At 37.9% G+C, this 13,199-nt stretch overlaps 1 protein-coding gene across 1 annotated transcript in view; it reads right to left on the minus strand.

Annotated features, from left to right (window-relative positions):
• Nucleotides 1-13,199, minus strand: part of USH2A (usherin) — a 930,103-nt gene that overhangs the window by 212,242 nt on the left and 704,662 nt on the right. The window contains exon 50 of the mRNA XM_068986285.1: nt 3,533-3,756. Within this exon, the coding sequence (XP_068842386.1) occupies nt 3,533-3,756 (224 nt within the window). The remainder of the gene's footprint in view (nt 1-3,532; nt 3,757-13,199) is intronic.

Consider the following 13,199-nt stretch of genomic DNA (forward strand, 5'->3'; position numbering starts at 1 on the left):
GAGAAAGCACACACACACACACACACACACACACACACACACACCCCTGAATCACTTTGCTGTACAGCAGAAATGAACGCAACACTGTAAATCAACTATACTTCAATAAAATAAATGAGAAAACCAAAATTTTATAGGCAAAAAAATAGTATCAAACAAGCAAGATAATTCAAAGGACAAAGCAAACAAACAATTTAAAGAGCAACAACAGAATGATATTTTCAGAATGAGGAAAAAAAAAGACATTTCATGGATGAAATGAGTAGGATGCCATAAATAAGTAATAATTGGCAAAAAAAGAAAGAGCCATCAAAAACTAAAAAAAAAAAAAAGATAGCCAAAAAAACTTCACAACAAATCAATAGAATGGTGGAAAGATAAAGTTAAGACAATATCTTATAACACTGAAAAAGATGAGTCAACAGGCAAGAAACAAGATGGAAAAAAATTAAAATATCAGTTAAGGAAGTCCAACACCCAACTTATCAATGAAAAGAGAGGCAAAAGAGGGAGCAAATTATCAAAGAAATAATAAAATAGCATTCCCCAGAACTGCAGACCGTGAGGCTCCACCCTGAAAAAGTCCACAAGAAGTATATCGTTATCAATATTAATAATGGTGATAATAGCATATACATAGAGGCACATTGTCACAACATTTTAGAAAAGCAGAAAAAAGAGGATGTCTTAAAAACGGTTGGGAAAAACAGCATGGTTGCCTACAAAGAAACAGGAATTGGAATAGCAATAACAATTTTAAAAAATCAGAAAAGGATTCAAAATCCTGAGTAGAAATAATTATTTTCTTTTGAACTGTACACCTAGACAAGCTATCAATCCAGTGGGAAGGAGAATTACAATAATTTCAGATATCAAGCTTTCAAAATATTTACCTTTCACGTACCTACACCCAGAGAGTCAATTCTTCATGAAGAAGGGACAACTGGGGCTCAGAATACAGGGAGACCAACATAGAGAAGGAGGAAAGAGATTTCCCAAAGAGACAGCTTTGGGAAACTCGCTGGGACAGCCATGCAGAAACCCCACAGAGATCCAGTCCAGACTGGAGCAGGAGATGGAAGGCTCTAGGAAGGTCTTCAGGAAACAAAATTGAGTCTAGAGATTGAGTTTTACCTATGACATACTGCTTGATTCAGCATGTAAAATTTTTTTTCCTGATCACAACCATTTAAATATGAATTTTAAATACAAGTGTTAGTTGGCCTTCATAGAGCCAACGCAAGCCACCTTAAAACATTGCAGGTATATTCTGAATGTCTCCTTGTAAAAGAAGTTGTGTCTTCTTGACCAAAACCAGATGCCTGGGAATCAAACGTGAGGTGGGCAATACTGAAACATATAGATGTGAATGAGGCTTCCCTGGTGGTTCAGCCAGTAAAGAATCTGCCTGCAATGCAGGAGATCTGGGTTTGATTCCTGAGTCAAGAAGATCCCCTAGAGAAGGAAATGGCAACCCATGGCAGTATTCTTGCCCGGGAAATCCCATGGATAGAGGAGCCTGATGGGCTACAGTCCATGGGGTCACAAAGAGTCGGGCATGACTGAGCTACTAACACGAGATGAGTTGTGAATGATGGTGTCATTTCTGAAACTAATAGGTTTTCTATCTTTATTTTTCAAATATGAATGACCCTTTAAGGAGAGTTTTCTACATAGATCCTTCCTAACTTGTTATTTCAAAGGCATATTCTTGCAACATTACCAGTTCTTTAAGACTGGTAATAAAAGTAATAATAAGTAAGCATTTTTATAAGTAATAAAAATATTTCTTAAGAAAAATGTCCTGGTCCAAACTTCTGAAAACACTGGCCTGGAATAAACTTAAACTTTAGAAACATAGTGTTGATTATATTTCTCTCATAGAACTGGCTAATTAAAGTTTTGTTCAAATCAGATCGATTCTTAAAATTTATTTATTTTTAATTGGAAGATAATTGCTTTACAATGATGTGTTGGTTTCTGCCATACATCAACATGAATCAGCCATAGTATACATATGTTTCCTGCCTTCTGAGCCTCCCTCTCACCTCTCACCCCTCTAGGTTGTCACAGAACACCTGATTTGAGTTCCCAGAGTCATTCAACAAATTCCCACTACCTTTTTTACAAATGGTAACATATGTTTCAATGTTACTCTCTTAATTCAATTTGTCCCACCCTCTCCTTCCCCAACTGTGTCCACAAGTCTGCTGCTGCTGCTGCTGCTAAGTTGCTTCAGTCCTGTCCGACTATGTGCAACCCCATAGACGGCAGCCCACCAGGCTCCCCCATCCCTGGGATTCTCTAGGCAAGAACACTGGAGTGGGTTGCCATTTCCTTCTCCAATGCATGAAAGTGAACAGTGAAAGTGAAGTTGCTCATTCGTGCCCGACCCTCAGCAACCCCGTGGACTGCAGCCTTCCACTCTGCTCCGTCCATGGGATTTTCCAGGCAAGAGTACTGGAGTGGGGTACCATGTCCACAAGTCTATTTGCTATGAAATCAGATCGACTTTTAAAAAAATTTATATACAAAAATCCTCATTATTTTTATTGAGCATTTTGTATGATTATTCACTTCTGTGAAGTATCTATTCTCTTCAACAGTATTATGTGTTAATATTCATTGCTGCAAAGTGCTTGCCAGGGCCCTAAAACTCTCAAGACTTATGGTCCATTCCATGTCCATGATGCTCACACAAAGATTGTATAATTACTTCCGTCATCAAGATCTCTTCCATTGTCTTTGATGAAAGCAGCCGTTTTTAGCCGTCAAAGGGGACGACAGAGGATGAGATGGCTGGATGGCATCACTGACTCAATGGACATGAGTCTGAGTGAACTCTGGGAGTCGGTGATGGACAGGGAGGCCTGGCATGCTGCGATTCATGGGGTCACAAAGAGTCGGACACGACTGAGCGACTGAACTGAACTGAACTGAATGACAAATAAATGTTCCTAGTCCTTTCCTTAAAATGGTGGGTTTCTGGAGTCTGTGGTCAGGTTTAATGCTAACAAATAAGGCATGGCTGCATGTGAAACATCTCAACGGACAGACATAAATGATATGCTCATAGGGTTATTCATTTTTGTGGTTGGCTAGCTTTTGCTGAACTTGCACTGTCTCTAGGAATATGAAATAAACACAACTAAGTGAATCTGCTGGACCTGAAGTCTCTCTTAAAAGAAAGTGAAGTCCTATGATTGGGGAACTAGAGGAAAAAAGCTAAATTTCTTTTCATCTCCATTCACAACACCATGCCCGCTCTTTCAGCATCTCAGACTTTCTGTCTGCACTAATCTGAAGTGCTGGTAAAGCTTCCTGAGAACAGCTAATCATTATTAATTCCTTTAGAATTCATTGCAATAACATCAATCATAGCGAACTCATTTGGTATTAATATGGATGTAATGTGAAAATGAATAATGCACACAGGAGTTTTTATATTCCTATTTTAGAAAAATAGTTATGAACAATGTATTTCTCTTTCCGTTGTCAAATCAGTGCCTCTGAGAGGTTTTCTATCAATTACCTTCATCATCATTCCAGTTGAAATCTTGTCAGAGCAAACATATTTCAAAGGATTATATCCAACTCCATTACAGCATTCCTGGCTCTTTGGAATAAGTTCAGTCTCACAGCATTTTACTGGCACTGGGTCATTCTTTTTAACATGTGCTTTAGACTCTCCACTGGAAGCTGAGCAGCATATGGTATCTGACATATTCACATAATCCAGCCCACAACAGAACATCCCTGCAACAATAAAATGTTATATATGAATATGAAATTAAAAAAAGAGAAGAAAACTGAGGCTGCTATAAAGTTTGGTATAAAAATGTCAGACTCAGACTGAAATGGTACAATAGCTCAGGTAGCATTTCCCTAGCACAGTGATTTAAATGTACAGTGAGGGGTCCTTCTGTCTAGGGCTCTTGCACTAGACACTAATTAGGTAACACACAAGAGGAAGTGTACTAAAAATCATTCAGCAGGGTGCCAAACTTCTCTGAAGCTCCATAAAAAAAAAAAAGATCTGATTTCTGTCATGAGAATTACCTGCCCATTTTGTGATGATAACATCTTGTTATGGAAGAAGTGGACCACAGGAACTCAGAAGAAATCTCTAGAAATTCACAAGGGAGAGGAGGTCACCCAAGCACTCTGGGATAAGAGGCTAGGCAGTGGAGAGGGAGCACCATCCTAGAACTGGAGACATTGCCTAAGCATCTTATAAGTTTCTGCCTGCCTTTGTCTAAGATACAGATAGATGCTCCTTGTGAATCCAGCAGCAACTGTAGCCATCCTCGGATGATAAGAGAGATTTGTGTTCAAAACCAGTTGATCATGCTCACTGATCAGGTAAACCAGTTGGCCAGCATTTTTCCAGCTGCAAGTAGATCCATTGCTAGATGTGGGTAAGAGGTGCAGGGTGGTGGCAGAAAGACCTTGTGGGGATAGTCATTGACCCACACTTCTCAGTGAAAGACAGGTGTACCTGAAGTACCAAAGAGCCTCCTTTCTCCCACCCAATTCAGTGTAACTTCCTGAGTTCACGTCATTTAGATCTTGCCATAGAAGAGACACAGCAAAAATATAGACATAAAAGGCTGAATAAGCAAACAATGCCCTAGAGTCAGATTAAACTAGAAATTAAGGTACATATACCCCATGTCACTGGGCTATCATAGTAGAATTTATATCCAGTTACACAGCAGTGCAATGTGATGAATGATTTAATTATAATTTTGTTTATTTATTATTAGTCCTGACTGATAACACAAAGAGACTCAACTTCAAAGTGCCCAGGGGTCCTAAATTGTTTAATCTGGTCCTGTACATATATGTACACTATGAAATAGCCCCCTAATAACAGACAAATGAATTTTAAGTACTTTTTAGATTATTAAAAAAAATCACCGAAAGTAGACACTGATTTGACACATGCCTTAAGAAAGATGTTTGTCCACTCATGACTCCAAAGGACCCTCTCACTGACCTTTCCACTTTGAAAAAAGTTCAATATTAAAACATTTTAACTTTTGATTAATAATATACATTGATCATTACTGCATTTCATAACCATGTTTAAAGGTGATACGTGTCCAAAGTAATTGGTTTAAAGGTAAACTGTGGGTTTTTTGGTACTTTAGTATTAATTTTAGTTGTTTGTAACATTTCCAGGGAAAGTTTCTTCAGAAAAATATACACTGCAGGGCTATCATTGTAGTCTGAGTCTTCATTACGATGGGTAAAATTCACATACACACACAAAAAAATCCACAGCTTCAAGTTTTATATTGTTCGTGCATGTTTTTTTTCTGCTGCCTTCTGATCAGACATTTAAATACAACCTTGGATTCTTTGCTGTCATTTTTTTTCTCTAGCACTTTTCTTAAAGTAATTCATGTTTCTATTTTAAAGAGCAATCAAAATCTGAAAACCGGCCCTTTAGGGAGCAGAATACATTCTCCGCCTCCACTCCCAAATTACTTTATGGTTCCACCATGCTTTCAGTATAAAATCAAAATGCAGACATTGACCTAATTCCAAACTCCTAATCAGTCATCTGATCGCTCTGAGGGACTTTTGACAGGTCAACTAAAATTTTGATAATGAACTGTTTTTACACTAGAAAAGAAAAAAAAAAAAGAGATGCATTCTTTCACAAAGAGCTTCATCTTTGTTTCACTGAATTAAAATTTTCAGCCAAGATTTCACTCACATAACAAGAAGTGACTCGCTTTCTAGTTTCTTTGGTAAACCATTACTTCTTTAATTATTATCAACCTTGTTCCAGTGTGATAAATTGCTAATTACTTAATACCCTAATCAGCGTTCATTCTTTGCACAGATAAACTGTGACAGTGCCATTAATTTAAATAGTAATTTCACTTAATGGCCAGAACGGCACACCAGATTTTTATGCAGCATTTTCTGAAGACTGCATCCATCACTGCAATATTCTGACATAAAGATGTCTGACGTGCACTAACTCACTTAGGGAGAGCAGATGTTGCCGAGCAGAGCTTGGTAGTAATTCCCATAGTGCATCACTTCAGCATGAATGAGCTGCAAATTCAGAGACACTCTTCTGAAACTGCATTGCAATAACTTTTGACCCTACCTAATTTATCACATGGAGCACTTGACTTTTGAACTTTGACACAGAGAAGGCACAGTTTTAAATATGCCCAAAGAAAAACAAAATGGGTCATGTATTATTGATGGATTGATCTATACTTCCAGAGGCTCTTCATTAAATTTGTACAAATGTGGAGATTCTCTTTGAACAAGATGAAGATATTATTAAAAGGGTAGAGTATGCACTGAACTATTAGATATTTCTCTTTGAGATCAAACAACCTACATTAGTTTTCCAAACTGCATATATAACCAATGGATAGCTTCCACTGTATTGGATACAACTGAAAAATAGTGAAGGAAATAATTTTTTTACTCATAACATTATGGATACTTCCAATATGTTACCAACACTTACTTATTGTCCATGGCTGAAAGGAGAATATTTATAAATATCTAATCCTGATTAGTCTCTAAATCATTAATTCTATAAAACAAGTGCTCCATTAAAAAAAAGCCCAAGAATTAGCATGCTTTTGAGATAAAAATAATATAGTCATAAAAAACAGAGTCTGGAATATGACAAATCATTGTGGAACTCTGGGATTGACCATGGAGACCACGTTTTAAGCCATGGGATTATATTTCAGATTTAGAAGAATGTTAAAAAAAAGAGAATACTTGTGTTTAGTCATTCTAAGGACAAACATAAAGTTGATGGCAGAACATGAAAGAAAAAAAATGCATTTTTTTCTTCACCAGCAGATGGCTCTAAGACTACCCCCACAAAACTGAGACAGGGTAGGGTGAAAACATTTCCCAAATCATTGCAGTGTATTTCATAGCGTTTATATATTACACTTTTCAAAAGTTCATTATGTCATATGGAAATCTTCCTGGGAACTCTTTCAATACAGGCCTTACACAATGTATTTCTGTAATGTATTTTCTTCTCTGTAAAGTCCCCAAATCCCATCTATGTAACAGGATTAGCCATTCATTCTACAGCTGTCCCAGTCAAGGGTATGGAAACCCAGAACCGTATTCTAGAAGAGTTTCAACCCAGAGTTCCATACCCAAGACTGCATGGACAACACAGATAATAGAACTAAAGCAATCTGTTCCCAAGGTATGTCATCATCAGTTCCTCTTGGCTAACAGAAAATCTTGTCCTTTCAGCATGACAGAGAGGCTTTAATTTTCGTCTTTTAATATGAAGGGCTATAATCAAGTCAAACCCAAGACTGATGGCACAAATGATAAAACCATATAAGCAAACACTACGAATAAAAAGAGTAATAAAGAGGTTGAAAATATAGTCAAAGAAAATGGTTAAGAATACACATCCACTGAAATGACGAGCATGACTTTCATCCCGAGGTACCTGTATAACACTCCTACACAACTCATCTGCCCAGAGAGAGCACTAAAAACATAAACGCTACCCCAGCACTTCTGTTCCAACAGCATCTGTTAATTCACTCCATTTATAAAATACATATTGACAAAGACAACTGAACTGGGACCAGGGAGATTTGATTTGGTGTGAGAAAGTCAATTCAATGTGATTTTGTTAAAGGGCTCCTGCAGGCAAATAAAAGAGTTTAAGTAATAAAGTACATAAAGAGATGTTTTATGAGCCAGCCCGGTCTTGTGGCAGGCACACAATGCCAGGCAGGGAGAGAGGCCAGGCTTAGGAACAATATTATGAGATCCAAACCCTCATGCAGCAGGTATGGTGCTGCTAGGTTGAGGAGAGAAAGGGCCATATGGATATTCTGGAAGGTCATTGAGGTCATAATCATTAGGGGCGACAGGAGGGAGCGGCAACAGAGAGAGGAAAAAAGACATGTGGAACGTGTCTATTTTCAGTGAAACCTGCAGGGAGGTCAAGAGACTAAAAAGAGATTTTTTTTTTTTTTCCTTTTTAAAAGGCTCATTTCTTCAGTCCACCATGATTACTAGAGTTAGCGGAACTGAAGGTCAGGAGGACTGTGGAGCTAATTTTGAGTCACAGGAATTGAGGAATGTCACAGTTTGCTTAAGAAATATTTGGATGGCATGGATGTCTTATTGAAATTTGGGGATTCTGAAGTTTGGGCCCATGAATGGACTTCAAGGGCATGTGAAACGGCAGGCAAATTTTTGGGTGTACCCTACACATTAGTATTTGAAGTGAGGGTAAATGCCACTTTCAAAAGACTCTACCAGGAGTGTACAACATTCAAAAGATTCAGAACCTTGTCCTAGTGGACAATCTATGCTTAGGAAAGGCACTTTGGGCAAGAATGTTTTAACAGACTTAAATTTGCTTTTGTTTTTGGCAATAGTGTTTTAAGGGACTTATCTTTCTGTCTCCTTCACATCCATTTTGTCACTCAAATCTAATTTATCTCAAATCACAGTTATTATTATCTCATCAACTCTTCCCCGAGTACCAAACAAGGTTCAAATCCTTTTGGCTCTTCAGGTTTATCTCCCTCTATTTGCTTACATGCTGTGTCTACCTCCAATAAACCCAACTGCTCACCCCTACCTAGACGTGCTTTACAGGCTGCTAATTTCACACTTCAGCTCAGGCTATGCCCTCTAGCTGAAACATCCTTCTTCCATCCATGCATCTCAAAATCTCACTCCTTGTTTGTGGTTCTGATTCAGTAGTTTAGCTTTCTTCATCACTTTGGATGGAGTGATCACTCAGTTTTAAGACTATGCTTATATATTCATCCTTCTCATATGCCTATGTTTAACCATACAGGCACTTTTCTCCTTGATTAGATTGCAAGTCCTTAAGGATAGAAATAGAATCTTAGCCGTTTCATACCCACAAAACACTGAGAATATTTTGAATATAATCACAACACAATATAAATTTATTGAATGAAAGAATATGGCAATTGACTAAAAATAAAAACAACAGAACAACAACAATGTTAAAATGAGACAGTGCTGCTGTTTTAACACTCTGGCTCATTATGGTATTAGGGGGCAACACTTTTGCATCCCCACTTCTCTACAACAATGGTTCTGTCTTTAATGGATCTGTTTTCAGATCCATTAACTCATCCAAAGGAATAAGAGTTACTCAGCTGATTAGTCACAGTACAGGATAACTAAATAATGGTCATGATTTCCTAGTAGAGTAAGCCTTAAGGCATTGATTCTTAAAGTTTGATGTTAGGACCCCTTTATACTTTCACAAATAAACCAGGATTACAAATAGCTTTTGTTTATGTGGGTTATATTTGTTGATATTTACTAGATTAGATCCTATCAATTCATGGCAAATAGATGGGAAAACAGCAGAAACAGTGGCCGATTTTATTTTCTTGGGCTCCAAAATCACTGTAGATGGAGATTGCAGCCATGAAATTAAAAGATGCTTACTCCTTGGAAGGAAAGTTATGACCAACCTAGACAGCATATTAAAAAGCAGAGACATTACTTTGCCAACAATGTCTGTCTAGTCAAGGCTATGGTTTTCCAGTGGTCATGTATGGATGTTAGAGTTGGACTATAAAGAAAGCTGAATGCTGAAGAATTGATGCATTTGAACTGTGGTGTTAGAGAAGACTCTTGAGAGTCTCTTGGACTGCAAGGAGATCCAACCAGTCCATACTAAAGGAAATCGTCCTGGGTATTGGAAGGACTGATGCTGAAGCTGAAACTCCAATACTTTGGCCACCTGATGCAAAGAGCTGACTCATTTGAAAAGACCTTGATCCTGGGAAAAATTGAGGGCAGGAGGAGAAGGGGATGACAGAGGATGAGATGGTTGGATGGCATCACCGACTCAATGGACATGAGTTTGGGTGGACTCCGGAAGTTGGTGATGGACAGGGAAGCTTGGTGTGCCGTGGTTCATGGGGTCGCAAAGAGTCGGAGATGACTGAGTGACTGAACTGAACTAGGTTAGAGCTTAATACTGGAATGTTTAAAATAGGTATTCATTAATTCACCTAAAATAATAATAAATAGATAACATGTTATTATAAATATTTTTGAAAAATAAACACATTTCTAAACTCAGAAAAATTAGCATCTGGCTTAACAGAACTACCTGAATTCCCCTGTTTGTACATTCAACTTTTGCAATATCATGAAAGCAACCTACATGTCCATCAGCAGATGAATGGATAAAGAAGACGTGGCATATATATACACAATGGAATGCTGCTCAGTCATAAAAAAAGAATGAAATTGTGTCATTTGCAGTAACATGGGTGGACTTGGAAGTCATTATACTAAGTGAAATAAATCAGACAGAGAAAGACAAACACAGTATGTTATCATTTACACATGGAATCAACAAACTAGTGAATATATAACAAGAAAGAAGCAGATTTACCGATACAGAACAAATAAGTGGTTACCAGTGGGGAGAGGGAAGGGAGAAGAGGTAAAGGGTAGAGGATTAAGAGATACAAGGCACTATGTACAAAAATAAGCAACAAGGAGAGATTTTATACCATAGGGAATATAGTCAATATTTTATAATAACTATAAATAGAATGAAAGTGAAAGTGAAAGTGTTAGTTGCTCATTCATGTTCAACTCTTTGGGACCCCATGGACTGTAGTCTGCCAGGTTCCTCCTCTGTTTATGGAATTCTCCAGGCAAGAATACTGGAGTGGTTAGCCATTCTCTTCTCCAGGGCATCTTCCCGATCCAGGGATCAAACCTGGGTCTCCTGCATTGCAGGTGGATTCTTCATTAATTCTTTACTGTCTCAGGCACCAGGGGAGACCATAAATAGAATACAACCTTTAAAACGTATGAATCACTAAATTGTATGCATATAACATATAATATTGTACATCAACTATACTTCAATTAAGAAAACCAGAGAACTCTTCTGCAGTATTACATGTCATGTAATCTCTCGACAACTCCACTGTATAGTATGAGAGAATGAAGGTGAATAGGTTAGTATGCAATAGTTTAGTATTATTGCGAAAATAGTTTTGATCACACCTTCAGAATTCCCTTGTCCATATGTTAAAAGTTGCTGCTTTAGAGCCTAGCACACATTCACAGCACATTTTCTGCTAACTTTGGCACATGTGTGGTGTGCAGTCAATCTCTCTCTTTTTTCCTGGTCATCCTCAAAATGTTTGTAACTTGGTAGTTACTGGGCCTGCTCATCTGTTCTGATAAACATTGATATGGTTTGGGTTGGAGAGTATCCAATGCTTGTTCAGTAAGAGAATGCTCATAAAGGTTAAGAGCTTAACTATACGGATGGAGTTAGCAACACCTCTTAGTCATAGTGGCAGGAGATTCACAGGCAAATCTCCCAGCCTCCCTTGCATTTAGGTATCTATAGATAGCTGAGTTTCAATAAACTGTTAATAAAAGTATCTGCTATTCATAGGTCTGGCCAATAAAAACAATTACACATCTGTTATTTTATACTTTTTCCTTCTTATGATTGCAGGAATGGATACAATTCCCAGATAATTTGAGACTCTACCTGTTGAAAACAGCAGCACTTTCAACAATCAGAACGACTGCGGGAAAGAGAGCTACCTGGATGACAACATTCACATCACAGTCCTACTATATGGGAAAGAAATGAACCTCCATGGTGTTTGAGCCTTTATACATTTTGACATTCATTTACAATAATGATGAGTGATACCTGAAGTAATACAGCCACTGACTTGACGTGTGATTTGGAGAAAGTTTTAAACTTCCATTGGAAGTGCTTCTCTTTCTTCATCTGTAAAATGGAGATAATAATAGTACCTATCTCACAGGGTTTGCTCTAAGGATGAAACATATCAATGTATATGAAGCACATAGAACTCAGCTTGGCAAACAGTGAAAATGGAATGTTGTCTACTTTTTCATATTGTAATATTTTTAGGTCTTTATTGAATCTGTTACAATATTTCTTTCTTTTTTTTTATGTTTTGGTCTTTTTGGCCATGAGGCATGTGGGATCTTCGTTCCTCCGCCCAGGGATTGAACCGCTGCTCCCTGTACTAGAAGTCAAAGTCTTAACCACTGGGCCACCAGGGAAATCCTTGCTATAATTTGTCTCCTGTTCTTTGTGTACATCTTTTAGCCAGTAAACAGTATCTTGGAGTTCCTTGGACTGCAAGGAGGTCAAACCCGTCAATCCTAAAGGAAGTCAACCCTGAATATTCATTGGAAGGACTGATGCTGAAGCTGAAGCTCCAATATGCTGACCACCTGATGTGAAGTGGTGACTCATTAGAAAAGATCCTGATGCTAGGAAAGATTGAAGGCAGGAGGAGAAGGGAATGACAGAGGACAGGGTGGTTAGATGGCATCACTGACTCAATGGACATGAGTTTGAGTAAGCTCCAGGAGAAGGTGATAGACAGGAAAGCCTGGTGTGCTGCAGTCAATGGGGTCACGAAGAGTTAGTCACAACTGAGCAACTGAATAACAACAAGGAGACACTGGGCTGGATTTCTTGATTGGCTATATTTCTTGACTACATTTGGAATACTAGTCTCTCACATCTACTATCCATGGAGGAAATTTCTGAAATGACTGTGCGTCTACATTGGGAGGTTGGTTTTTCCTTTTTGTTTTTGCTTGTTTTTCCTGGCAAAGTCAAGTTTCTTGTTAGCTTATAGGACAGATCCAGAGGTAATCCTTAGATTCGCCAGGTCAATGAAAATGCCATAATCGAAATCTAATTCTGCTGTATGCAGGACAACTATTCACTCTTACTGTTTTCTGGACAGTTGATGGAAACCAACATAGTGACATATGACTATCAGCCAACTTGACAGCATATATATTAAAATCCTCCTCTAGATATATCCCACTCGTTTGGATTTTAAAAATCCCTAAGATGCATACAATTGTGGATCCAGAGAGGCAATCTACAACTTCACAGGATAGTAAATGCCTTGGAAGTACCCTTGATAGCTATTCAGAGATAAAAATAAATAACCAGAAATCAGGGTTTTGTTTTTTTTTTTCCCTTTGGTTCAAAGAAGGAAATTAGTCTTTCCCACATTGGGAGGATTGAAATTTAATTATGAATAATTAAAGATTAAAAATTTATTTTAATTAAATTTAGCATTTCTTATTTATATACTGAGTTCTCGCTCAGTCATGTCTGACTCTTTGCG

Source organism: Capricornis sumatraensis, chromosome 14 (genome assembly GCF_032405125.1).
Source record: "Capricornis sumatraensis isolate serow.1 chromosome 14, serow.2, whole genome shotgun sequence".
NCBI classification, from domain to species: domain Eukaryota; kingdom Metazoa; phylum Chordata; class Mammalia; order Artiodactyla; family Bovidae; genus Capricornis; species Capricornis sumatraensis.